General features: G+C 52.5%; 9 protein-coding genes across 10 annotated transcripts; 3 read left to right on the top strand and 6 right to left on the bottom strand.

Annotated features, from left to right (window-relative positions):
* Positions 1 to 402: 402 nt before the first annotated feature.
* Positions 403 to 5,078, bottom strand: PV05_07508. Of its 2 annotated transcripts, XM_013460336.1 has the most exons (6): positions 4,491 to 5,078; positions 4,163 to 4,434; positions 2,729 to 4,102; positions 2,385 to 2,679; positions 1,352 to 2,337; positions 403 to 1,291 (listed from the first exon to the last, which is right to left on the bottom strand). In XM_013460336.1, the coding sequence occupies exons 2-6, from the start codon at positions 4,292 to 4,294 to the stop codon at positions 782 to 784; spliced, it is 3,297 nt and encodes a 1,098-aa protein (XP_013315790.1). In that variant the 5' UTR covers positions 4,295 to 4,434; positions 4,491 to 5,078; the 3' UTR covers positions 403 to 781. The 2 variants fall into 2 exon arrangements, with proteins under 2 accessions (XP_013315790.1, XP_013315791.1); XM_013460337.1 differs by having other exon boundaries at positions 403 to 2,337.
* A 1,289-nt stretch (positions 5,079 to 6,367) lies between these two features.
* PV05_07507 (uncharacterized protein) lies at positions 6,368 to 8,402 on the bottom strand. The gene is made up of 2 exons (XM_013460335.1): positions 7,527 to 8,402; positions 6,368 to 7,475 (listed from the first exon to the last, which is right to left on the bottom strand). Exons 1-2 carry the CDS (start codon positions 8,167 to 8,169, stop codon positions 6,547 to 6,549), a joined length of 1,572 nt encoding a protein of 523 aa, XP_013315789.1. The 5' UTR covers positions 8,170 to 8,402; the 3' UTR covers positions 6,368 to 6,546.
* A 264-nt stretch (positions 8,403 to 8,666) lies between these two features.
* PV05_07506 (uncharacterized protein) lies at positions 8,667 to 10,509 on the top strand. The gene is made up of 3 exons (XM_013460334.1): positions 8,667 to 9,052; positions 9,102 to 9,633; positions 9,684 to 10,509. The coding sequence occupies exons 1-3, from the start codon at positions 8,949 to 8,951 to the stop codon at positions 10,389 to 10,391; spliced, it is 1,344 nt and encodes a 447-aa protein (XP_013315788.1). The 5' UTR covers positions 8,667 to 8,948; the 3' UTR covers positions 10,392 to 10,509.
* Positions 10,510 to 10,617: 108 nt separating this feature from the next.
* PV05_07504 (uncharacterized protein) lies at positions 10,618 to 13,600 on the top strand. Its single transcript, XM_013460332.1, has 3 exons — positions 10,618 to 10,815; positions 10,911 to 11,749; positions 11,796 to 13,600. Exons 1-3 carry the CDS (start codon positions 10,738 to 10,740, stop codon positions 12,535 to 12,537), a joined length of 1,659 nt encoding a protein of 552 aa, XP_013315786.1. The 5' UTR covers positions 10,618 to 10,737; the 3' UTR covers positions 12,538 to 13,600.
* Positions 12,547 to 13,472, bottom strand: PV05_07505 (uncharacterized protein; the record flags this gene model as incomplete). Its single annotated transcript, XM_013460333.1, has 2 exons — positions 12,547 to 13,312; positions 13,375 to 13,472. The coding sequence occupies 2 exons, from the start codon at positions 13,470 to 13,472 to the stop codon at positions 12,547 to 12,549; spliced, it is 864 nt and encodes a 287-aa protein (XP_013315787.1).
* Positions 13,601 to 13,840: 240 nt separating the features above from the next.
* Positions 13,841 to 16,037, top strand: PV05_07503 (uncharacterized protein). Its single transcript, XM_013460331.1, has 2 exons — positions 13,841 to 14,051; positions 14,110 to 16,037. The coding sequence occupies exons 1-2, from the start codon at positions 13,944 to 13,946 to the stop codon at positions 15,634 to 15,636; spliced, it is 1,635 nt and encodes a 544-aa protein (XP_013315785.1). The 5' UTR covers positions 13,841 to 13,943; the 3' UTR covers positions 15,637 to 16,037.
* On the bottom strand, positions 15,890 to 19,148 carry PV05_07502 (uncharacterized protein). The gene is made up of 2 exons (XM_013460330.1): positions 18,897 to 19,148; positions 15,890 to 18,591 (listed from the first exon to the last, which is right to left on the bottom strand). Exons 1-2 carry the CDS (start codon positions 18,967 to 18,969, stop codon positions 16,184 to 16,186), a joined length of 2,481 nt encoding a protein of 826 aa, XP_013315784.1. The 5' UTR covers positions 18,970 to 19,148; the 3' UTR covers positions 15,890 to 16,183.
* An 89-nt stretch (positions 19,149 to 19,237) lies between these two features.
* On the bottom strand, positions 19,238 to 21,250 carry PV05_07501 (uncharacterized protein). The gene is made up of 2 exons (XM_013460329.1): positions 20,418 to 21,250; positions 19,238 to 20,353 (listed from the first exon to the last, which is right to left on the bottom strand). Exons 1-2 carry the CDS (start codon positions 20,851 to 20,853, stop codon positions 19,545 to 19,547), a joined length of 1,245 nt encoding a protein of 414 aa, XP_013315783.1. The 5' UTR covers positions 20,854 to 21,250; the 3' UTR covers positions 19,238 to 19,544.
* Positions 21,251 to 21,488: 238 nt separating this feature from the next.
* PV05_07500 (uncharacterized protein) lies at positions 21,489 to 24,695 on the bottom strand. Its single transcript, XM_013460328.1, has 3 exons — positions 23,754 to 24,695; positions 22,576 to 23,704; positions 21,489 to 22,522 (listed from the first exon to the last, which is right to left on the bottom strand). Exons 1-3 carry the CDS (start codon positions 24,380 to 24,382, stop codon positions 22,205 to 22,207), a joined length of 2,076 nt encoding a protein of 691 aa, XP_013315782.1. The 5' UTR covers positions 24,383 to 24,695; the 3' UTR covers positions 21,489 to 22,204.
* Between the last annotated feature and the right edge of the window lie 836 nt (positions 24,696 to 25,531).

Here is a 25,531-nt window from a genome sequence, read left to right as displayed (position 1 = left end):
TGTACTGTGCCCTTATTGGCACCGTGCCATCGTCTATCTTCCAGTGATGAAGAGTTCTAAAGACCTTGTCACTTATTCTCTTGTATACAGACAAGCCATCAGACTGGATGAGGTTCATTTCTTCTCGTAATCATCACGAACACGAAACAACACGAAGCTCCCTCCACAAAGCTTGACCTGACGATCAACAAGTGCATATGCATGACGCCAGAGGCGCAGCGGAGAGTTGCATTGGTGGACACACTTCTTCTGCATCTGCATTAATACACCGACTTGTCACCGAGCGAAGTCCCGACCGTTCCTCCATGTCATCTTCCAAGGTCGATGGCGAGGGTGCGAGGGAATGTCTGATGCATCCTGATCAACCTCTGTCATGTAACATCTGGAAAAGAAAGAAAAAAGTCACAAGCGAAACCACTCTGCTCGAGCGGCATCTTCTTCATTCAATAATGCTATGTAGGGGTATCCCACGCTGTCTTTGCAAAGCTCCAGTACTCAACTCACAATTCTCCAGCGGCAAACTTTCAACGCCGTCAAGACTGGAATGTAATCCGACAAACAACCTGTTCAATAATCCGTCGTCGGGACCAGAAGCAGGAGAAGAGAAATTGCTGATTGTGATCGTCCACAAAATCCCCAACCTAGTACAGGGAACTCAATGCCTGCCAAACAATCAATTAATCATTACAAGAAAATCTGTCGCCGCTCCAATATTGGCCAAGGGGAATATTGCGGTCGAATGCTCGCAAGCGACCAGAAACCAAAACGTCGCTTTCTTCCTTTATCGATATTCGTCCGTGCCACGACGTCGACGGAAAAAGTCTTGCACCTTCTTAACCGCGCCTGACCGTCCACCATGGTGATTCGGTCCTTGATCATGTGCATAAGCATCTGTGAATTTGCGGTTGTTCTTGACGAGAACTCCACGTTGTCTGCCCTGTTGCATCGAAGGTCGGCCCTCGACAGCTTCAGGGTATTGTGTCATCATTTGCGCCATCGGCTCGCTCTGTTGCCGCTGATGAGGGACGCGTCCTTGGTCTTGTGGAGAATAGACGCCTGTTCCGCCGTAGACATCATTCGATGCTTGTGTCGAGGCCATTCGCTGTTGTGGGTATTGTGACTGAGGAGGCCGAGAAAAATTGTTGTATTTTCCTGGTCGTGAATTATCGTACTGACCATCCGTACTAGACATCGGCTCTACCGCATACTGTTGACCGGTTCCTGGGCGACTCGAACTGGACGAGGCAAACCGCTCGGCTTGAGGAGTCCCGGGCTTGGATGAGGTTTGGTCCTTGGAGCCACCCATCAGACCTTTGAACGACATTGAATTAAGAAGTGAAAATCGCCGTACCGGTTTTTCAGACTGTCCTGGATTCTCCAAATCCGTGCTTCTCTTCTTACCCAGACCAAATGAGAATGAGCGCTTCGAATCCGTCGACATGCGAGGTTGTGTCTCAGGTGCATACTCTTTCATGCTAGTTGGAGGATACTTCCGTCCGTTCTTTTGTCGCTCAGGGTCCTTTTTGACCACAGAGTTCGACCGGCCGAAAAGGCGCTCCCCAAGGCCACTCAAGGTACTCGATCGGCGGTGATGAGCAGTCTTCTGTTGCTGTTGTGCACTTTGTGGTGGCATTGGCGTCGTCATTGGTTGGCCAATCGAGGGATGGCCGCCTGATTGAGGGATAGGTCCGGAAATATTGTAGCCCCGGCTAGGCTTCGTTGGTTGAGTAACTCGACCCTGTACGTTGGTGGCAGCAACCGTCGGCGCGACTGGCTGACCATAAGATCCTCGAGATGGCAATCGAACGTCAGATCTTGTGTTGGCAGGTGCCCCAGCAGATGTCATGGAGCCTTGTGTGCTTGGTCGTGTCACATACTGACCGCCGCTCGTAGGGACCACTGTACCAAATGCCGTGGTAGAATCCGATACGGATCTTGGAATGTCTCGGGCCGGGCGAACTGGAGGTGGCATCTTCTCTGTGGTCGGTGGTCTTCTCTGAGTGGTCTCAATAGGAGGTTCCTGGGGTAGAGGTTTCGTCAAGGACGGTGGCAAGATCGCGGTTGGAGTGTCTTTGAGCTCCTCGGTTCGACTACGGGCAACGACTGCCGCTGCGGTCGCCGACGGCTGGACACGGGCGGTGTGTGTCTGAGGTGGAACGTACTCCGGCTGCAAGGTGTGACGAGTGGCTCGATCACGTCGTGAACCAGTCGAGCCTTCGTCTACCTCAGGTAGCAGTCCTTCCTGAGCACGGGCGATAGCGCCAGGAGAGCCAACATCAGTCCTCGAAGGTCCCTCACGTACAGAGGCGCTTCTATGCATTGTGGGTGGTTCTTCTTCTTGCAGGAGGTCAGTAGCAACATTTGACGGGAGTCGAAGAACTTACCGGATGGCACGGTAGTGTGCGCAATATCCGCCACATTGGTAGTGCTACTAGTGATGTGAGAGACAACATGATGATACTCACTTAACCAACTATGGCGGGCCACCTCAAACAGATCGGCACGCTTGCGCGGATCTGGCACTAGAATGCGACGAAGGAGATCCCGTGCATGCGGCGTCACATATTCGGGGAAGGTCAGCGGAGTGGTGGTGATGTACTTGTACAAAAGATTGATGTTGTCGCCCTCCGGATTCGATGGGTCGTCATCAAAAGGTAGGTAACCAGCCAACATGGCATACTGCAAACTGTTAGCCCAATCTCCATCTTCCAGAGCTTTTCCGACATACCAGAATGACTCCGCAACTCCACACATCGACTTTCTTTCCAGTGTACAATGAGTCGCTGACAACCAATTCGGGAGCCGCATAGCAAGGGCTACCACAGCTAGTCTGCATCAGATCTCCTCGTCGCATTCCACGCTGATCTAGCCGGTCGAGTTTGAACTTTCTGACAAAATCCTTGTTGCTGAGATTGTAGACGATCTCGTCCGAGAGTTCATCAGCAGGGTCAAAGGTGTTGGCGAATCCGAAATCCGTGATGATGATGTTGCGGTTCTGGTCGAGAAGCAGGTTTTCCAACTTCAAATCTCGATGAACAATTCCTTTCTTGTGAAGATAGCCGACACCAGAAACCAGCTGAGCGAACAACCTTCTAGCTGCAGGATCTTTGAGGTAGCGATGATTCAGAATGTAATCAAAGAGCTCACCACCAGAAGCATACTCTAGTATGATGCCAATATGTCGCTCGGTCTCCACCATTTCGTGTAGTCGGACAATGTTGGGATGGGCCAGTTCCCTCAGGATGGTTATCTCTCGGTAGATCTTGGGGAGTCGGCTAGGGTTATTGGCGACACTTTCTCTTCGAATGAGCTTGATGGCCACCTGGGAGCTTCCGTCCTTCTTCCAGCCCAACTTGACCTTGCCGAATTCACCTTCTCCGAGGGTCTGGCCGAGTACATAATCACCAAATTGTATTTCTTTTCGGCGCGATTTTGAATAGTCTTGCCGACGAGCTGGCCCTGGAGCAGGAAGTAGGTCGTCCCCGTCGTCTGGCACGGTTGGAGCATCTGTGCCGATGGGCGCCGGCTGGGCCTCAGCAACTCGCTCTTGAGCCCTCTCCTCATCTTCCTGGGGATCGGACACGACCACTCTTTTGATCACCTCACTGTATTCACGTACCAAAGGCGCGGGTGAATTAGAGGATTGCATGGTGGCTTCAGATCGGCTGGGTGGAGGTGCAGTGTGTTGATTTCGTTCTCTTGTGCTTGCGGCTCGCTGTGGGCCTTCGGGACTTGACGGCCCTTTTCGTCGGCTACGTGCAGCAGATGCAGCCGCAGTAGCTGTATCGTCCCGTGCTCGGTCTGGCACTTCCTCGTTGTAATCTCCGACACGGTTTTGAACGCGACTGGACTGGCTATCAGGATTGTGGTGTCTCGCATGTCTTGCAGAAGCTGCTTGCGTTCGCGGAGAGCCTTGTTGTTGTGATGAAGTTCTGGGTGGTGGAATAGGCGCCCCGTCAAACTGATCATGGATGGCAGATTGGTTGCGTACGTGATAAGGTAAGGATGTGGTCTGCTGGTGGTATGAAGACGCGTGGATAGGACTTTGTTCTTGCTCTGATGCGTGTCTTAGAGCATCACTTGTATTTTGAGAACGGTAGTACTATAGATCGACAGCATCAGCATCGACAACAAGTCCGCAGATCATGGAATTCGAACTTACAGGTTGATTGGTGTAATATCCTTCAGGATCCATGTCTTGGTGATCGTCGTAGTGACGACTGCTCGATGGAGAATATGTGGCAGATGTTGGGACATGTTCTCTGTATTGCCCAGTAGCCTGCATAGTATCCATGGGAATCCTCTTCCACCTGAGCCGTGGCCTCGACCACAGACCCTAAACAACTTCCGCGCAATCAGAGAGAGACTTCCGCGTACAATGTCGCCAGAAGGTGTTCGGACTCGCAGAATTCGAAAATGTGGTCAGGAAAGTATCTGTGGCAGCGGAGGTTAGTTGGTGCGTAATGTAAACAAAAGGTGATCGCCTTCACCAACTTCTTGTCCCTCTTCATCCAGAAACGTGACTCTTCTCTTGTGGATGCAGTGTCCCAAGAATATTGACAAGATGGAGTGCGACCCTGTGACAACAGAAGGGAGAGCGGCGAAAGAGAGCCGACAAGGTGTTCTCACGTTGCGAACGAGAGGTGCGGGATGAGATTAAGCTGTTTCGAGGGTGTTCTCAGGACAACACACTCAGAACGACGAGGTCAAGGGAGACGTCGACCTGCGACGCCGGCAGAGAATATTTCCCTGATGAGGCTGCGAATGTGTGTACTCGACGGCCAATCATCAACAAACACGGATGGAAGTCAGGTGGTGAGGAGGTAGGAGGATCGCAGTCATCGCGTTTAACTTAGAGTCGAGACAGATCGGCGGGAGATAGTTTGTTGACTGGCCAGCAGGAACATCCAAGAAGGGAAGCGGTGGGCGTTGTGAGGTCTGAGGCGTGTTGAGCGCAAGAGAATGTCGATAGGTGCGTAGTCGAAAGGGTGCGGCAATAGGATAGTGACCTAGGTAGTGTGTTTTCTGTTTTCTGTGTACAGCAGTCGGTGAACGAGATAGCCAGCGCAGTCTTCGGCTCCAGCAGCGCAGACTACCAGGCTCTCTTCCCTCTCAGACAGGCGGCCAATTCTGTTCTCTTGGGGGCCCATTTCCACTCCACCAAGCAACAAGAGAAGCCACGCTAGGGGGAATTAGCTTGAGTCAAGCCACAATGGGCTATTGTATCTCTATCCCCTCACCATCATGACAATGGTTGCTACAGACGGGATTCATCTACAGAGTACTCGTTGCCGTGGATGAGCCCTTCTCTGTTTCATCATTTTTGGCCATCTGCACCGGTGCGACGCTCAGGACACCGATCACAGAAGTCCCTCTATAAAATACCGTAACTACCCAATCTATATCCATTTCGTGCGCGCCTCTTCCCCGGTTTATTAGCACGCGTCGGAAAATAGGGGGCACTGGTTCTCCACCAGTTCTCTCTCAACAAACTTGCAGTCAATAATGCGATGAACAGTTCGATCGTGGGTTTGCCGAGGAAGGGCAACCTCATGGTATACAGAGCAGGCATGAGATTACACAATAGGCACGAGGTTGGCGGCAGCCCATTTCCCTTAGCAAAAGTTCGGGTTTTATTGCTGGCTACTCGATCTCTGAAACGCCCGCAGACGCGACTTGGAATAATTCATTGGGTTTGAAGTGGCAGCCGAGAGATCAAATCAGATTGCACGTCCACACGGGAAGTCTAGGTATTTCGGTATGAATGTCATGCTACTCTGCCTCTAGGATTCTTCGCTGAGCCGGTGAACCACCATTGAAAACTCTGACCGCGACCACTTGGATCTGTCACGGTCTGGTCATCGATGTCACTGTTCCAACACGCTCTTAGCAGCATGAGGGGCATTATTCCGCTGATAGTCAGTGGTCCCAAAGGTTCTCGGCAGGCGGCCAGAACAAACCTACACGACGCGCTATCAAGCAGTTCGACGGTCGCTCCACCTGACAGCGATCGCCTGCTTGACCCGCTCCATCAGTGCATGTGAAAGCCTCGGCCATTCCCCTCACGATCTGCAAGCATGGGCCGCAGCATTACGAGCACCGGTATGAGGTCCCACGGCTGAGATCTATAGTGAGCAAAAGGATCAAACTCAGCAGATTGAAAGTTGGAGGATTCGGATATTACTTCCTGAATCCGGTAGAAAAGCGACCCTAGGGCGCCGTCGATTTGCTCCAGTTGAAGTGCCTGTCTCAACCGACGCTGGCCCTGTCGCGAGTTTCAGCCACTTCCGACGGTCAAAATGTCATGCAGGCCATCTCAGCGAACCAAGCCAGATTCAGAAACAGGAACACAGAGCCTTGATTCACGGGATCCTGGTGCACGGATGCTCGACATCACCTCATTGCACAGTGCGTTGTTTCATCCACGAGGACCCTGGTCCGGTCTGTGTTCCAGAACAATTGCCATGTTGGGGGACCTTGATATCATCTTTGTTTCGTGGAACAGATAGAATGCTTTTCATAAACATGCCATCATATATCATACTCTCAGCGCTTCTCCCGCACGTTTTGTCCTTGCAATGTCGACCCCAACGGCTCGCCTACTCCAGAAGAGTAGGCCGGTGGTCCATTTGCAGCATTCCCGAAACTCTCAACACCATATCCTGGTTTGCTGACACCGGATTGTGCAGCCCCTCCATAGACGTCACTCGAGTAATGGTCGCTTTCCTTCGCGTCATGGGGCAGTGCCTCAGCTGGCACAACACCACCATCACCGGCCCCTACCACCAGTTGCTGGCCGTTTGGCATGCGTCCAATGACCATGCCCTTGGCCACAGACTTGATCACTGCTCGTCTTGAAACTCCCATCGCGTCAATGTAGACCAGACCAACATTCTTCACACCACCTGCCAGACCTGACATGACATTGCCGGCTTCCTTGCCATACTTGTGACCGACCACGTTGGTTGCTGCTACTGAGCTGGAGGCCAAAAGATTCCGACCAGCCTGATCGATGCCATCGGCAATAGTTGAGAAAGCAATCATTGACTTGTTCAGAAAACCCGGTTTGAAGTCTTTGCCGGGTTCTTTCTTGCCTTTCTCACCTTTGCCGGCCATTCTGGCGCCAAAGTTCTGAGCATATTTTCCCAATTGGCCCACAGTCTTCGCACTCAGTCCAACGGCACCTTGAGTGAAAGAATGAATCTGTCGAATGCGAGCGTGGGTCGCAGGAGAAAAGGTCATAGGTTTCGGATTCGGCTGTGTCTTCATTTGATATGAATCCGCACCAGATGACATCTTTTCGGCCAAATAATTCGAGCTGGTGACTATGAACCTGGAAGCGGTGGCGGAACTCTGTACGATGGTCGATTTGGCATAAGCAGGGTGTGTCGCCAGTGACAGGTACTCTTCAGACACATTGTCCACCCGAATTTGGTTGCCTTGTCCTTCAGTAGGCAGCTGAAGTTGTACGGGGCCTATATAGCTTGTGAGTAATGTGCTCGAAAAGAAGCAAAGCAGGCACATACGCTTTGACCCAGGTCTGACGCTAGAGGCCTCAATCACATCATAATTTTCTCCCAATTCTCCAATCACGCTGCCGTTCTCTTCGTCTATAAGGACGATCTGACCATGCTGAGGCAGGTGACCACTTCCCGTGCCTGCAGAGCTGATGTATCCCTGTCCTGGCTTGTAATCTTGTGGATTATATCGTTCATAGCCAGGATCGGCTGTGTGAGCTCTCTCAAGGAATGCCGTACACTGTGCGAGGATTGTCTCGAAAGTGTCTACCTCCTCTTGGGTCACTTTCCCCGGCCCCGTACCTATTGAAGGAAACTGAAGGCGTATGAAAGCTCCAGAATCGGGGCCCAAGTCCCACCGCGGGATGAGGTAACTGCTCGGTGGTTTGTGGAAGATCTGAGTCGTCGCAGGCAATGGTAGATCGAGCTCTGGAGGCAGGTGAAGATGGAGGTAGAAGTCTTCTTCCGGGGCGGCGCTTGTTGGCTCGGTGGTGGAGAGATCTGCAAAAGGTGATGCAGTTGGCACCATCAGTAGCGAAAGGGTCTGTGGCCCTGTTGTGGTAATCGGATGCTCTTCTCCATCTTGCACGGCGAATGCAGAGATGTTCTGGACGCTGTAGAGGACTTGAGGTTCAGAGTGGCCTGCCGACATGGCTATCTTAGGTAGTCGTATTGACGACTATAGAATCAAGTAAACAATCACCAGAGTGACGGAGGGCGTGAGGTAGGAGGAGAGGAGCAATGGTCGAAATTCATCTTGGGCGCCTACCGCTTGGTCTAATATACTGCGTACAAGAATAGCTGGCTACCATCATTTCTGGGCATTGTCTTGTCTCCAGTCAATCATCGTCACCCTGCGCAAATCTGGGCGGTTACTCGTCGTCGCAGTACGTCACAACTCTGTGGCGCTGTGGCGCAGCATCAAGCCACAAGGTATCGTCAAGCCACAAGGTGGCTGGTGAGGCTTCCAGACCAGCGGCCGTTGTTTTATCCAGCAGAGACACGGTGAGGTCCAGGTAGTCACCTCGGTACATGCGTGTGCATGCGGTACCAAAATACGTGGTACTTGATGTTCGGATCCGACCTTTTCTGATCTTGTTTCAAGATCTGGGGATGACCCGAATTACGGCCGGGCCCCTTGCCTGGAGACTCGGAGTCTGGGTGGGAGTGACTGGAGATCGGTCCAGCGGTTCAGCGCGCGACAGGCCCAGAAGCACAGAAGCCGCTCTTAACCGGGGGACCGAGGGACAACGCCGGAAGCTCATAAGATCGAAGAAGGTCAACATGCCACTTTCCGCAACCACCCGCTCCTCGAACCTCGACATCTTCAAGACACTGAAGCCACGCTCCCGAGTAGTACACCAGTGAATGCAAGACAGTGTATAAACATTGGGGGCGTTCTTCGGCCTACAACAACACAACATTGTCTCAATGGCCTCAATATGCAGGACACTGCGGCCGCTGGCCAAAACCTCGTCCTCCCTTGCTTCACGCAGCTCAACAGCCAGAACGCTTCCTAGGAGGAAATTTGTACCGTAAGAATAGTTACAGCGCTAAAATGGTCTCCTGCTTACCGCCTGCCAGTCAAAGAACGTTCGCCGCCAGCTCAAGACAACGCCATCCCGAACCCTACATGCCCGACAATGTCGACACTGACTCCCTTTCGCCAACGCCTATCACACATTTCTCCGAGACGGAACGAATGCTCGCAGAGTCCGTCTCCAAATGGGCAAACGAGGAAGTGGCCCCCAAGGTTCGGGAAATGGACGAGGCAGAAAAGATGGATCCGGCTGTAGTGGAGCAAATGTTTGAACAAGGACTGATGGCTTTCGAGATCCCAGAAGAGTATGGAGGTGCTGGAATGAACTTCACAGCGGCCATCGTTGGTATCGAAGAGCTTGCTAGAGTAGACCCCTCAGTGTCCGTTTTGTGTGATGTACACAATACTCTGGTGGTGACGGCCATTCTCAAGTATGGAAGTGAAAAGTTCAAGAAGGAGTGGCTACCGAAGCTTGCGACAAACACAGTTGGCTCCTTCTGTCTGTCAGAGCCAGTCTCAGGTTCCGACGCGTTTGCGCTGAAGACGAAAGCTGAAAAGACAGAGCATGGATACAAGGTAAGTCGGAAAGGACAGGGCAATCGGATTTGTATGCTCATATAAGACAGATCAACGGTTCAAAAATGTGGATAACGAACTCAATGGAGGCAGACTTCTTCCTTGTCTTCGCGAACCTCAATCCTGAAGCAGGGTACAAGGGCATTACCGCCTTCGTCGTCACCAAGGATATGAAAGGCTTCGGCATCGCCAAGAAGGAGAAGAAACTTGGTATCAGAGCCTCAAGCACGTGTGTTGTCACTTTCGACGATGTGGAAATTCCCAAAGAAAACCTCCTTGGTAAGGAGGGCGAGGGCTACAAATATGCTATTGGTCTGCTTAACGAGGGACGGATAGGCATTGGAGCGCAAATGACGGGACTGGCTCTAGGAGCTTGGGAGAACGCCGCAAAATATGTCTGGAATGATCGGAAGCAATTCGGCAAGCTGGTCGGTGAATTCCAGGGTATGCAACATCAGCTTGCTCAAGCTTACACCGAGATCTGCGCCGCTCGTTCTCTGGTCTACAATGCGGCGAGAAAGAAGGAGGCCGGTGAGGACTTTGTCACAGACGCTGCTATGGCTAAGCTGTATGCCAGCCAAGTAGCTGGTAGAGTCAGCGGATTGGCCGTCGAATGGATGGGCGGTATGGGCTTCGTGCGAGAAGGCATTGCTGAGAAGATGTTCCGTGACAGCAAGATTGGAGCCATCTACGAAGGAACGAGCAATATCCAGCTCACCACGATAGCGAAGGCCCTTCAGAAGAAGTATACCCAGTAAATGTAAATAGATTCGGAATGCCCAGGCATCAAAGTCATCGGACTCTCAACAGTCATGTATTTTAGCAGGGCGAGTGGTATAGACCTGTTCGACAATATCGACAGATGTTACAGAGCGATCCACAAGTGCAACTGTCGCTTACATAATATTGCATTTCTAGTTTGACGTGTCTCTTTACCAAGCGTGAGATGGAGTTCACGAATCGCTTGTTGCCTGTGCCCGATCCCGAACCCTTCTTCCTCGAGTCCTTAACGTAGTGATATCCTGATCCCTCTCAGATCAGAAAATTGATCTTCTGTTTGCTGTCGATCGAAAGGCTTGCGGATCCCTCACCTCCTGATATGACATGCCATCTACGACAATGGACATGGGCGTCGCCGAAACAGCAAAAGCCCCGCATTCATGTGTTGCCTGCAGAAAACAGGTCAGTCTCTTTCATTCACGAAGACTGTGCTTCTACCCACGACTTTCATCCTACCAGTCAGTCTGTATCGGCCATCCATCTGACAGCTCTTGCAGAAGAGGAGATGTGACAAGCTACTACCCAACTGCTCATTATGCACCCGCATGTCCCGAGCATGCGATTACTCAGAAATAACGCCCAACCCAAATGCCGATGACTTTGCGTTCATGAGGCAGAAGATTGCCGACTTGGAAGCCCGCCTAGAAGGCAGACGCTCAGACTTGGGTTGGCATGAGCCCATGAAGTCAGTCAGCAGAAGTCCTTCGTCGGGCATCGAAACGGCCGTCACGGCTAACAATGCTTCCACGTTCCCCGCCACGTTCTTTCTTGATGCTGAAGTCTTCACCGAGAGCCAAATGACCGTTACAAAGCCACCAATTCCTGTGCCGCCGGAGGTTTTAGCTGCATTGGGAACCTCAATCCTCGACATTCAGGACATCGTCGACCGATATTTCGCTAACGTCCACACCTGGCTGCCATTCATCTCCAGGAAACGCATGGAATTGACATTGACAAACCCAGCGCTGGAGCTTTCGTTTGATCTGGCCCTGTTAGTACTCTGTATGAAGCTGATTGTTCACGTGCCCTCGGGTGGGCCACAAAGTGTCCGATCACCATTATATGCTCTTGCGAAACGTGTCTTCTATATGGCCGAGTCTCAGGGGTTGATATGTTATCGAACGCTGCAGGCGAATATACTGATCGCCGCGTATGAGATTGGTCATGCTATTTATCCCGCAGCATACCTAACCACCGGGCACTGTGCTCGACTTGGGCATGCATTAGGATTGAACGACCGCCGGCATGCGCCACAGGTTATCAGGAAGAAAGTTGGGGCATGGGCTGAGCTGGAGGAAGTTAAGCGTACCTGGTGGGCTACGATGCTTCTGGACAGGTAAAATCCGCATCCCCACCATATCTGGCAGTACTGATTCTACTAGATACGTCAACTTGGGCACTCATGGCCATCCATTAGCCACGGACGATCCAGGTAGAAGCGACACCCTGCCGGCGGACGACACATTGTGGGACGAGGGAGAGCTTACCGGTAGCGAACCCTTGTATGTGTCCTCGCCCACCAGCATCAAAGCCGGAGCCTTTGCACGCACTTGTCAGGCTTGCCACCTTCTAGGTCGACTTATCCGACTACTGAATGACAGAATCCTCGAGGCACCGATGCGCTTCGCTGAGGCAATCCAGTTACACCGAACATTCCAGGCGCTGGCAAATTTGCTGCCTGATGATGTTCGGAGATTGCCAACGCACTACGGGACCGCTATGGCTTTGTGCTATGGTGGCCTTCTTCACCTATACGATCCTTTTGCCTGTACCGAAACCAATCATGGTACGGGAACAGTTGAAGAGACCGAGATGCAAACCATATCCATAGCTGGAATGAAGGCCACGGCAGCAGACATATTGCAATTTAGTCGTGTCCTGCAGGGATCGATGATGACCAATCCATCCTCAATCAGTCCTCTTGTTGGAGACTGCTTATATGTCGCCGCTGCCACGTATGGCTGGCTTGTGCATGAGACGGGATCGGGAGAGGCGGCAGAGGCCTACCACGAATTAAGGGGAGTGCTTGAAACCATGAATACTCGCTGGGCAGTGGCGGGGCAATATCTAGCCACTCTAGAAAAAGCGAGGGAGGCCTTCTATCCGGATACGCCATTACTTTGAGCTTCTATCTCACTCACTAGCCACGCTGATGGAGGCTTCTCTCTTGTGGATCCATCTGCCTGGGTGCCAGTATATCAACAGGTACACTGCGATCACAATTGGCAAATACTCTAAGCACCCAAAGAACACCTCGCGAGTCGAAAGGTACTCCAAAAGACCTTCGGCAGTCTCTGCAAGTCTGAAGCATGTTCGAAGGTACACCGCAAGTGCCGCAACCAAGACCGCTGCCGTCATGGCCTTCAGTTTCGTTCCCATGATCTGTCTTGCCTTGTACATGAACACGGTCAACACCAGAATGAACATGGTGAAAGAAAAGACCTGAAACGCCAGTCCCCCTAGGAGGATATTGTTTGGTGTGTCTGGATTCTTCTGGTCCGAATAGGCCGCCCCGACGAGCGCGGCCCCTGCCACTTGAATCGCAGTGGCAATCACATCGCAAGCGATGAAGCTCCACAAGATCACCGTCGGCGACAGCGGTGCATACTTTTGCCCGACATTATTGATCAAGACCGAGATGATGGTATATATCGCTGCGGAGAAGAAAACCGGAGCGACCACAATACAGAAGTACTGTGTCACGAAATATGAGACGGAGTAGGGATTTCGCTTCGATGCCAGCAGGCGGAAGATATAGCCGACGACTTCCATGACCAGGCCTACGACCATGGTGCTGAAGTACCATGTCCGAAATCGAATGAGGTAGAAGAGGTGAAGTACCAGAGCGAGAATGAAAAGGATGACGCCGAGAACTCCCAGGGCCAAAGAAGGGACATATCTACCCAGATGATCAGCTCGCGGTTCCGGAGAAACAGGTGCTGTTTGTTTGCAAGGACGTACCCATATATGATGATGCACGCGGAATCATCCGACATTGGTCTAGGGAAACTGGGATCAACATATCCATATGTGATATTCCCGCAGTCTCGATTGGACATTGTTACAAGCTTTCAGGCTCCGGATATTTCCTGCAGGAGCTGATAGAGGGACGGTCTTCCGGGGTAGCTCTCTGGCGCAAAGACATTGTAAATGGAACCGACGGGGTTCTGCCCACCTTTTATACCTCTCTCTCTCTCAGCATATCTTGTCTTCACTTCCAGGTATACCACAGTATCTCCAAAAGTCTTGACGTAAGCCGAGCAGCGACCAGACAATGTAAACCCTTGTATAGCATGTAAGTGACCTATCAACGCATCCTGAATACGTGAATGTCCGAAACTGGTTAGGCTGAGGGCAGAGACCAATAGAGACGAAGCTGAATTGTACCTGGAAAACTTGCCACCTATCAACCTGGAATCAATCAATACATCAATCGACGCCAGCTTCGAGTCATCACTAGGTGTCTTCCCGAGTAAAAACGAACTTGTTCAACGTCCAAGACTCACCATGATAATACAACCATCACAATCATGACTCCACAAGAAGCAGCAAGCTACAAATCCCGGAAAGAGGCCTTCGTCTCGAATCTGTCCGGGAGCTCCCTGAGCGAGATCAACCTCGTCACCCTGGTTGCAAGTGTACGTCTCCCCCATCCATCAAGCCAATTCATCAACCCATTCTGATCACAATATCCAGGCCGCGGTCCTTCTGTGGACGGTTCTACAAAAGCGCCAGAGCTTCTTCACGCCTTACACACCCATCTCGCTCCTCGCCGACTTTTTACTCAATGTCTGCGGAATCCTCTTCGCCATCACGTTATACAGCTCCGCGCCACTGGTCCTGAGCATCTTCCTCATCACCCCATCTCTGCTACTCCTCTTTCTCACGAGCGCACCATCAAACTCCAGCTCGCCGGCACCCTCATCGAATCCTCCAAAGAAAGCCAAAGCCGCCTCTCCCTCTTCAATCAACAATGCCGCCTCGACCGCCTCAACCAGTTCAGCATCACCATCCCTCCCCGTCCGCCCTTTTCTAACCCACTACCGCGGCAGCATGATGATCGCAACGTGCCTTTCCATCCTAGCCGTCGACTTCCGCATCTTCCCACGCCGTTTCGCCAAGGTCGAAACCTGGGGCACATCTCTCATGGACCTGGGCGTCGGCTCCTTCGTCTTCTCCGCCGGCGTGGTCTCTGCTCGCGCACTCGTCAAATCATCATCGTCGTCGTCCAGCGCAGTCCCCTCCCATTATGCAAGTCCCAATTTCACCAACCGCTTCCTAATCTCGATCCGACACTCCCTCCCGCTCCTCCTTCTCGGCCTCATCCGCCTGTACTCGGTCAAAAACCTCGACTACGCCGAACACGTCACCGAGTACGGCGTGCACTGGAACTTCTTCTTCACGCTCGCCCTACTGCCGCCATTCGTCGAGATCTCCGACACCATCACGCGCCATCTCCACTTTCTGTCCTACGACCTTCTCGCCGTCCTCCTTTCCATCATCTACGAAATTGCCCTCAACGAACCACAGCTCGACCTGCTACGCTACATCCTCATCTCACCGCGTGGCCCGGACTGGCTCTCCAAGAACCGCGAAGGTGTATTCTCATTCATAGGCTACCTCGCAATTTTCCTCGCCGGCCGCGGCACTGGAACACGAATCATCCGCTTCAACTCGCCGTCGCCGTCGCCGTCGCTGTCTCGATCTGCCACTACTAGAAACAAAAACCCCCAAAACGACGACGACCATGCCATTGCCAATGCCAGCCTTACCAGACAGGAGCGCCGGCTCGTCCTTCGCACCCTCCTCACCCGCGCACTTATCTACTCCGCCCTCTTCCTCCTCTCCACACACGTCTACGCATTCAATCTCAACCCATCCCGCCGCCTCGCGAACCTGCCCTACGTCCTATGGATCTCGGCATTCAACAACGCCCAGCTCCTGCTCTTTGGGCTAGTCGAGGAGTGCGGGCCCGTCTTCTCCTACGAACCCCAGGACCGAGACAAAGTCCGTTTCGCGACAAGCCGCATCCTGCGCGTCTTCAACTCCAACGGCCTCGCCATTTTTCTCGTGGCGAATCTGTTGACCGGCCTGGTCAATTTGACCCTGAACACCCTCGACACCAGTGCCCTGGGTGCCATGGTTGTTTTGATTGCTTACGCCGCCGTGCTGACAGGGTTTGCTCTGGGGCTGGATCACAATGGCGTCAGGATCAAGATCTAACTCTTCACTTCGCACGTAGGAATTCTTTGGCATCCACTGAGGAGTCTGGAAAGGAAAGCCCTCGAAAGAGAAAGAGCCCCTCGAGGGTTGTACAGCATTGCCTCCTATATGTGATTGCAGCCCATGTTCTCACCATCATGCACGCTCCTGTTATAGCTGTGCTCACAAACAGGATTGCTGGACTGGGAAAAGACAGGGTGAGCCCTCGGAGGCAACCATATAGAGGGACAAGTCAACGGCGGCCCAGCGCAATGTCGTTTTCTAACATCATAATATATTCATGCTGGAGGATAAATGCTAGTACCAAGCCGCCCATCATCGTCTTTGACAGAAACACGCATCCACTCGAGATCCTCCTAGGCTCGCTACGTTTCTTCACACAGCATGGAATTCAAGCCTCTGGGTGGCCTTCAGAATGTCCGACTGCTGCTCCATAGCGTCCCGTTTCAAGATTTCCAATCGTCAAATCCTTGTCCTTGATCGCACCCAAATTCCGGCATCCTTGTCTATGTAGAGCCACACTCCCACCAGCCCCTTTCCTTCTCGCTCAATACGGTACAATCTTGATCCTGTTCCTCATCTGCTCCGGCAGTTCCTCCATCTTGACCAAACCCATCTGCACACAATCACCCCAGAAGAACATGGCGCGATCCTGCGCGTAAGCAAGATAATCAAAATCTTCGTGCTCCTCTTCACCACTTTCATCGCCTTCTGCGCCTCCGTTGCTCGCAGCTTCCCACTTCACGCTTGTCCCTTGGTCCCCCTCCCGATGGCTCTCCTCCTGCGCCCGTCCCTCTGGCCGATCCCGTTGACTCTCGTCCTTCAACCTCTTCTCCTCTTCGTTCATCGGGTCGGACATCGGATGCGCTTCCCCCGCAGCTTCTCCGGTTTCCTTCCTCTCCATTTCATATAACTCCGGCACCTTTGCCTGCACAATCCCCCACGCTACCCACTGTGCCGTATTCGCCGGCCTCCATATCCTTGTCTCCCTCAGCAACCGCTGAATCTCCCTTTCCTGCACCTTCTCCCTCTCTCGCTCCTCCTTGTCGTAATCGGACTCCACCACAGGCCCGGGTGTGCTCGTAGACGGAGGCGGCGCCCTCGCATCGAGCATGAAGTCGCTTATATTAGTCTTCTCCCGTCCTTCCATCTTCGGTGTCGCGCTCGCCGCCGGATTGAATTGCGGTCTGTGCATGACATAGCTCCTGACGAATCTATACTGTTCTCCCTCGTTCGGATAAAGCCTCGTATCGCACATCCAATTGTGCTCCGGATGATGGTAATCGTAGCACCACTCGGTAAAATGGTTCGCAAATTCCAGCCCAGGCATATTGGGTGAAGCATATTCAAAGTCGATAACCACGAGCTGCTTGTGCTGGTTTGACGGCTGGAGCAGGGGCGATGTTCCTGAAGGCTGCAGACGCATGAGGTTGCCATACTGAGTATCGTTGTGTGCAAAGACTAGGTGTTTGCTAATCTCTTTCATGCCGCCACTGTCTGCGATCAATCGTTTTCGGTACGCTTCGTAGGTCCTTCGGAACAGAGGCCATTCCACACCACAGATAAACCCCCGCCGAACGTACCGTGCGTTGACAACGGAGTTGTGCCTCGGACCTCCAGCATTCGGCTGTGCTTCGGCTTGATGGACTTGTTTGTCGAGAAATGTAATGACCTTCTCACAGCGGTCAACCCATTTGTCCCAGTTGAGGAACACCGCGGGACCGGCTTCGACTTCAGACTCCAGGAGCTCGATTCCTTCGTGAAGCTCTCTCATACGCTTGGCAATTTGCTTGGATGTCTCCGGTATGCGAAGATCTTCTGCAGTCAGAGTCCTGGCGTGGAGGAATTCCTCGAAGCGGCCGTTTTCGAATGACCCGAGCAGACGAGGACCAATACGTTTCCGAGACAGACGGCGTAGAATGGCAAGCTCAGAGTCTCGGTCGATGAGATGCTCGACTTGAGGACCGTAGATACGAAGGAGAAGTTGTACTGGGCGGCGCTTGGGAGCCGGGGCCGCGATGGCCATGGGCTCGGAGAGGGCGACCTGGCTGTTCGAAGGATTATCATATTCGGACATGTTCTTGGGCGGTCGAACCACATATACAGCATTGGTAAGAGCTCCACTCAGCCGCACAACATCGATGTCTCTGGCTCGATCCATGGGAACACGGCGCCATCCTTTAATCTTGAGGGTATGTGTCAACCGCACAATATCCTCCTTGAAAGCGACCCAGTGATCATAGTCTTTCTTCTTCGCAGAATCGCTCGTGTCGACGTCCGCGCTACCTCCAGTGAAAGCCATGGTTTTGGAGTTGTCCAAATGGGCTTCAACATTCGGCACCAGGATATCGTCGCCAAAAAACTCCGTATCCGACGATTGAGGGGCAATGGAACCTCGCTTGAATTTCCTGGCTATAGATCCCTTCCGCCCTACTAAAGAGGTCGAGGATTTGGACGCCGGTCTGGGCATGGAGGTGGACCATGAGGTGAAGCCGGAAAGGATGTTCTCAAGTTTCTCCAGGGAGTGGTCTGGTTCAGTGTCGTTTGTAGGGTCATCAGACGGTTCGTCTGGAGGGTTAGTCGGCAATCGGTGATGATGATGAGGGTGAAGGCGAAGCCGGTGATGCTTTGGCTTCTGCCTCTTCGCTTTCTCTTGCTGCAGCCAGTCCACGACTTGAGTGAGCATGGCGCGTAGATCGGGAGGTTTGCTCTCGTTGGGTGTCCCAGCTGACTCGGAATCAGGTTTGTCCAGACTGAGGAAGGACATGCGATGAGATAATGCGGTAGAAGACCCGGAGTGAGTAAGAGCGGGTCGCCCGGTCATTTTCTTCCCTGATATACTGGCCCGGTGGAGTTTGGGACTTTGGGAGGCAACGAGCATGGGAGATGCGCCTCCATCGTAGTCCTCCGCCTTGACCGGTTCGATGTGCTCGGGCTCTTCGAAGATGGTCACACCTATCTCACGCCAGAGAACAAATCAGCATTGGATAGTCTTCCATGTGGCCAGACGGAAAAGGCCGGGGCACAATGCGAATAATGGTGGCCATCCTCCAGACATTTCCCTAGCAATTCTGGTGTCGCGTGACAGGATAACAAACTAGGCTGCTGCAGTCGCATTGCTTTTTGTGCCAGTGTAACAAAGAGATGCAGCAGAGGGCGACGTCTTTTGGCATTCCTAGACCTGGCACGAAGGACGAGGGCCGATACATTGGGTAGAAGGGGGCAGATTGACGGAAATATGCAAGAAGCCCGGTACGTACCTTTGTGAGTCCCAGTCCTGGGGGATGGTGCAGCACGTGTGGTGGTTGGGGAAAGGCCAGACGATGATGCCATTGCTGCAGAAGGATCTTGGCCGACCTGGGCCAACAATCCTTGGGCGGAAGATGTTTGTTGCCTACTCGCCGACGCCTTCTCTTTTCTTTTCAAGGGCGTATCTGGGGGAAATGAGAAGATAATTGTCGGATAGTGAATGTCAGTTCAGAAATGAGGAAGAAGATCAAGATCTGTCAAGAAACTACTAGTAGGAAGGTGGGATGGGCCAAGCAAAGACTCCCGCTCAGTTCCTGCTTTGTGCTCAAAATTAATTCAACAACAGCAATCAGGTTGACCACGTGCTCCAAAGCCTTGTTTGTGTGATTGGGACCACATCATCAATACCTGGTATATACTGTTCTAGCCAGAAGGCCCCCTATGTAATGTCTACTATTCAACTGATGGCCTCTCCTGGCACTCCCAGTCGACCGGATTGCTTGTTTCATTCCCAGAGGCAATCTTGGCTGTACCAAAGTCGCCTTGTTGCCCATCCCAACCCCGTAAATGCCGTTGTTCATCGCTAAGACCGTCCTCAATGCATGGATATCGTTACAAATACAGCTCCAGGCGACACCATCGCCACCAACCCTTTCCTGTCATTGGCTCAATGTCTTCTGGTGTGGTTTGTGGTACACCTGTGTGACTCTTTCGCCGTTGCTGTGAGGACTTCGACTTCCGCTTCCTCCTCCCATCTCTTCAGGAGCTTCCACCAGATCCGATAACCCAAAGGCATTGTGCTCAACATCGTAGTTGTGCATCAGTCCAGCGCTCTCAGCGCTCACGTTTCGCAGTCCTCCGGGACTGAAAGTAAGACTGCTACTCCGCCGATGCGGGTCCAGGCTCCTTCGCGCTTGCATGCTTCTCCGTGTATGGAGGCCAGCGAGAGGATCGGTGGGTATACCATCATCATCAGAGATCTTGCCATTGAGCATCCGATGTCCATCCGGGTCGCCTCGGGAGAGGTTGAGCAGATAAACACCGGCAAAAATGACCAAGAATCCGCACAGGAGCGAAATCGTGTTGACGGCATCGGTAGTGTTGAACCCGCGGAACAGGATAAAAGAAGCGCACAACGTGGCGGTGGTAAAGGTGACATAGTACAGAGGATTCACGATTGAAGTCGAGAACTGGCTCAAAGCCTTGTTGAAGTAATTCATCTGCGTCAAGATGCAGACTATCGTCACAATCATGAACACATAGGTCGATGGATGCGAAAACTGATTGTTTCCAGCAAATGTCAGCTTCAAGGCGATGCCGAATGCCTTGACCGACATGACCGATATTGATCCCACCGTCGAGCATATCGAAATATAAATGAGTGGGTTCTTCTTGCCGTACAGAGGCGCCACCTTGTAGATCATGACAGTCGAGAAGACTATGGCCGCCAGACAATAGATTACGAAGCCTGCACCGTTCAGAGTTAGTCCTTGTTTCCCATGCGCCGAACTCGGTTTCATCGGCTTTCTTACCAGGTTTAATGGCAAAATTCAGGATCTGGTCAACAGTTTCGATCTCCTGGTCGGGAGGAGCATGGAGTACGATAATGACTGATCCAAGTAGACATATTGCGCACCCCAGTTTGCCCAAAACGCCCAGCTCTTCGTTCAAGAAATATGCTCCCAAGACAGCTCCTATGAGCACACTGAGCGCTCCCAGCGGCGTGACCAGAATCGCAGGCGCAAAGGCATAAGCTGCAAAGTTGGCGACTTCTCCCACCACCAGAGACGCTATTCCCGCCCACCACAGAGGTGTTTTCAGATATGCGAATCCCTCTCCTTCGAAGCCATGCTTGTCGGCAGCATCATTGAGACCCTTTTTAGTAATGACAAAGCTAGTACCGATAGCTACCGTCGAGGTTATAGCCAGCGCTAGGCCAATGTATTTATCTTCCAGCATGTTAATCATGAGCGCGGAGGTGTAGGAGGGGCCCAGTAGTGTGCCCCGTCGTCGCTTTTGCGAGGACAATAGACCCGATCGGCTCGCCAAAGGAGTTGCGAGAATATTTTAATCAGAAGGCAACGTGGGTGCGCCCAGGTGTATCCCGTTCACTCGATACAACCGAGGAAGGAGTTCGAGGCTTGAGTCTGGAAACAGGTGGCCGGAGTCCGTGGGCTTATTCGATGTGGGGGCTCTAGCGAGAGGATTGCGATGGGATCTTGCGGGTATAGATGAACGAGTGACGATTTCCAAAGGAAGGGGGACGCCGATGCGCAAAGGGTGACGACTGTTCGAAATGGACGAAGGAGAGATGTTCTTTGTTTGCCAGAGGTGTTCAAGGAGCAGAATGGCCAGGGGCACGACAGAAGGCGCAGTCGGAGAAAAACGAGTCTGGTGGTTGAATCCCGCAGCCCTCTACGCGTCCACCCGTGAGAAAATAGGCAAAATGTCCACATCCACAACCTGTCGAGATCGAAAAGGGCAAACGTGACAACCGTGGCACTTGTGAGACACGGGCCTTGACGGCTCCTGTATGGTATTTGTCTCCCTCTCCTCCCGGGCACCGCATAACTGTTCTTGCTCTTTCTTTGATATCCATTCATTGTAAACGAAAGCGCTACCATCCAAACTGCCAAGCAAGAAAATCCAAGGATTCATTACGGAGGTTCGACCACCATTAATTGCAGTAACTAGTAGTCAGGCTCGTGAGACTGAGTAGACGTCTAAATGCATGCACGCAACAGCAATTTTCAGCTCCCTTGAATCTCCAAAACTCGATCTATCGTCATCGGAGGGATCGCTCTAACCACGTCCTGAAGCTCCGAGGCCTCAACCCACAACGATTCAGGCTTCGCAGGATACCGCCTGAGAGAGACATATCTGCTCAAGGTGAACTCCGTACCACAGACAATTGCCCCCTGCTGCTGGAATCTTTCGGTGGAACAGACTCCCCAATCCAACCCTAACCCATTGAGACAGACTTTTGGCAAAACGCAAAACGCAAAACGCAAACCTCTATGTTTCTTTCCCTGTGATCGTAGACAAACAAGCTTCGAAATATTCGTGACGTTAGCCGCCGTTGCAGACCATGTCGGACGATACTCCGATCACCGACTCGGATCGAACTCTTCCCCATGTGTCGAACAAACTGTTTTGGCAGTGTTGACAAACACCCCAGCAACGTTGGTGGTAGGCCGTGTTGCGTCATTAGTAATAAGTTAATCGTAATAGGAGCCCCCTCGGAACAGTGACCGTACTGCTCTCCAGAGGGACGAAGTGAATGTGTTCATTGCTGGCATCGTATTGTTGGGTATCATCTTCACATCATGGTGAAATCTCCACCTGCAGAGAGACCAGCTCCCATATTTCCGGCGGCCTGGCCGGCCATCATGTTGGGCATTGACAATGTCGGGCTTTTGGTGGCATTGAGCTGCAATTCCGGGTTGCAAGGAGGAGAATGCGTCTTGTGGTATTTCAGTCCGTTCAGATTCTTGTAGCGCTTCTGGCAAACATCGCATTTGTATGGTTTCTCCTTTTCCATGCCCATGGTACCAGGGTATGGAGCCTGGGTATCCGGGTCGACAATCGAAAATGTGCCGTCTCCATTCTCGTGGAGTCGTTGGTTGTTATGACCGTGCTGTACACGTGTTAGCTCAATCAAGGCAATGTTGAACCACTGTCAGGACTTACCGCTTTGTGGTACTTGAGCCCATTTTGGTTCTTGTAGGCCTTCTCGCAGCCAATCACAGGACACCGGAAAGGCTTTGGTTCTTCGTGAGGAGGAATGTTTGTTGTAGTGTCGGGTAGACCGGCCGCAGCCTGCCGTTCGCGGATCGTGCGGGCGATGTCGCTGTCGGCGCCGTACTGTCCTGATCCAAGTCGATTGTGTACCACGTTTTGTGACTGCATACCCTGACTGCCATTGGAGAACAGTCGTTTAGCAGGCTCGTCAATGCACAGATCGATCATATCGCTGTTCATGCCAAAACCGAATCCACCAAAGCCGTTAGGAATGGCGTTGTACAAGTTACTGGACATGGACATGTCGTCCATGCCGTTCATCAGACCGTCGTCTAATTCGCCAGGTGTGCCCGGCGCCGAAGAATCTGGGGTACCACGGTATGGATTCTGTAGATCTTGAAATTGTTGCATTGGATTGGCCATAAGAGTGGATGAGGCATTGTTACCCTGGAACGCGGTATTCGACCGACCAGGCCCGACTGGGGTGTTGGGTGTCGATTGACGGAAGGCTTGATGTCCCTGCATCATCGATGTGTTCAGTTGAGGAATTTGTGGCTGTGCAGGAGCGTTGAAAGAGGTCTGTGGTGAAGTCTGAGGCTGGGACTGCGTATACAAATTGGGCGGTGGTGTTGTCTCGTCAGCTCCATCAATGTCATCCATTTCCATGTCCTCCACCGTATCCATGTCAGGGATGGTTTGTAGTGTGCTCGAGAAACCCGTCTGTCGCTGGGGATTCTGTGCAGCTGACTGCTGCGACCCAAATGGCCGGCCTTGGGCATTCTGTGATTGCTGCTGTTGGTTTCGCTGCTGTGCCTCTTGCTGAACTTGAGCGGCAGTCGTGGCTGCAATTGCTGCCCGACTGTCCGGGACGACATGTTGTTGATTGCCCTCATTTTGAACGGGATCTTTCTGCGCGTGGGCTTCTTCGTAATGTTGTAGCAGATCATGCAAGGTAGGTAGTGTCAAGCCACAGCAGGAGAAATCTTTCATGAAATTGGCTTCGAGTTTCGGTAGGTAGGAGGAGGAGTGGAAGGAGGGAGAATTGAAAGTGAAGGGGGAGGTTCCAGACATCATCATACTACACACTCGTCAGTGCTAGACAGCAGCATCGCGGGCAGTTGACTTACTCGTCTCTTATCCAACTGCCTACGGATATTCCTCCCCAGCTCATGCCTGCGTTAAGGCTCTGTGCTATGCTCTCTCTACGAGCTTGTCGATCATTAGGACCCCCTTTCATCGAAATCGGCCGGGCTCCACGCTCGAACTTCGCGAAATCATCAGAGGCATTGGACGGCATTTGAGGGATAGGGCGATTGAGCGCGGTCTCTGCAGGATTGTTGGCCATCTTCCTCTTCTCTTCGCTATCACTCCTCTGCAGAGCGGAAGTAAGATTCGAAGGCTGATTGCCACGAGGCGAAGTCGAAGTCTGTCTTGTCGAGACGTCAAGTGGGTTGGCTACACTTGCCATGCCCCAGGCTGGTGGCGATGCGCCAAAGGTTGGAAAGGTATTGTCGTCGAAGTCAGGCTCGAGTAGAGAGGTATCGAGGCAAAGTCTTGTGGTAGTGCGTCCAACGGCGATTGGCTTTTTGAACCAAGGCAAGCAACCTTTGTCGGTCTTCTTGCCAAATGCTTTTCCAGATGGCGGTCCGCTGTCGACGGGCGTTACCGGGGTTGTATCCCTCGAAGTGAATTGCGACTGATCACTCGGAGACGGCGAGTGATGTAGTGGCGGGGGGCTTTCTTCGTAATCAAACATAGACTTGTGAGAGGATCTTGTCGGAATTGCGTCGAGAAATGATCTTGCTGATATCCGATGGTGACGTTATGCAGGCGTACTCGGATGCTACTGTATGAGGTGCGGCGAGAGAGAGGAGCCTGAGCCGGATTAATGAGCGACAAAAGAAGCCAGATAGATGCAAAGACCAAGGTGGCTTGTCTAATATTTAGAGGCTCTCACTGAGAATACACTGTATCAATGTGGTGAAGGAGCGCGAGGCAGGACAGTATCGATCGGGAAAGAGGATGGAGGGCATGAAAGTATTGGTACCCGTAGACGACCTTGAACCGAGTCGACTGGATGGGTACTGGGTGCGGCTACCAGGCTTGTCCAGGCTCGCTCATAGGCTGCTAGTGACGACGATGGTTTAGTTCTAGTTGGGACTCCAAGCAACCGACTTACGGTGCACTGATGAGCCTGATGCCCACCACGCCCGCTAGACCGCCAAAAACAGAGTTGCATCCTGGCCGGGGTTGCTGGCTAGGCAGAGGTGGGACCCGCCAATCTTCCATCATTTCCGCTCTCAGTTCATCAGCGAGCCTTTGCGCCCACCACCGCCCACCTCATCAACCCTCACCCACCTTTGTGATTCCGAGCCCAAGCTCCCCGAGGCTCCATCGCGTCTGCTTGCCTGGAACGAGGCGAGGCAACGGCACGGCATCTCAAGGGTTGCTGAGTATGCCATGCACCTGCAACAATGACCTGATTCCGGTATGAGAAACAGACGATGAATCCTGCCGCTTGTTGCTGCCTTATCTACATCGTACACCGCATACTATGGTAAGAGATGCTCGAGACCAATAATGACCGTCCTTGCCCGGCTATTTGGGCCAGAGCCGATTTGCAGATGCTCGATTGTACATCGACGACTAGTAGCAAGCATTGACGCAAGGCCCCAACATGTATTGGACGGCCACTTCATCTATCAGAATTAACGGCTGCAACGAGCCATCCTCATCAAAGCGGCAACCCAGAACGCATCCGGGAGTCGGGACTGACTGATCAGAATAATGCCACGCCTTGTGCGGTCATTTCGACGCCAGGCTTACCATCAAACTTCGCATGGGATGCGGCGGGCTGACTCCTTTGAAGTGTCAAGGCCGGCTTTTCGCCAGATGGATACTTTCC

The sequence above is a fragment of the Exophiala xenobiotica genome (genome assembly GCF_000835505.1).
Source record: "Exophiala xenobiotica strain CBS 118157 unplaced genomic scaffold supercont1.4, whole genome shotgun sequence".
Classification (NCBI taxonomy): domain Eukaryota; kingdom Fungi; phylum Ascomycota; class Eurotiomycetes; order Chaetothyriales; family Herpotrichiellaceae; genus Exophiala; species Exophiala xenobiotica.
The sequence above is the reverse complement of the archived record's forward strand: the minus strand, read 5'-3'. Positions and strand labels throughout refer to the sequence as shown.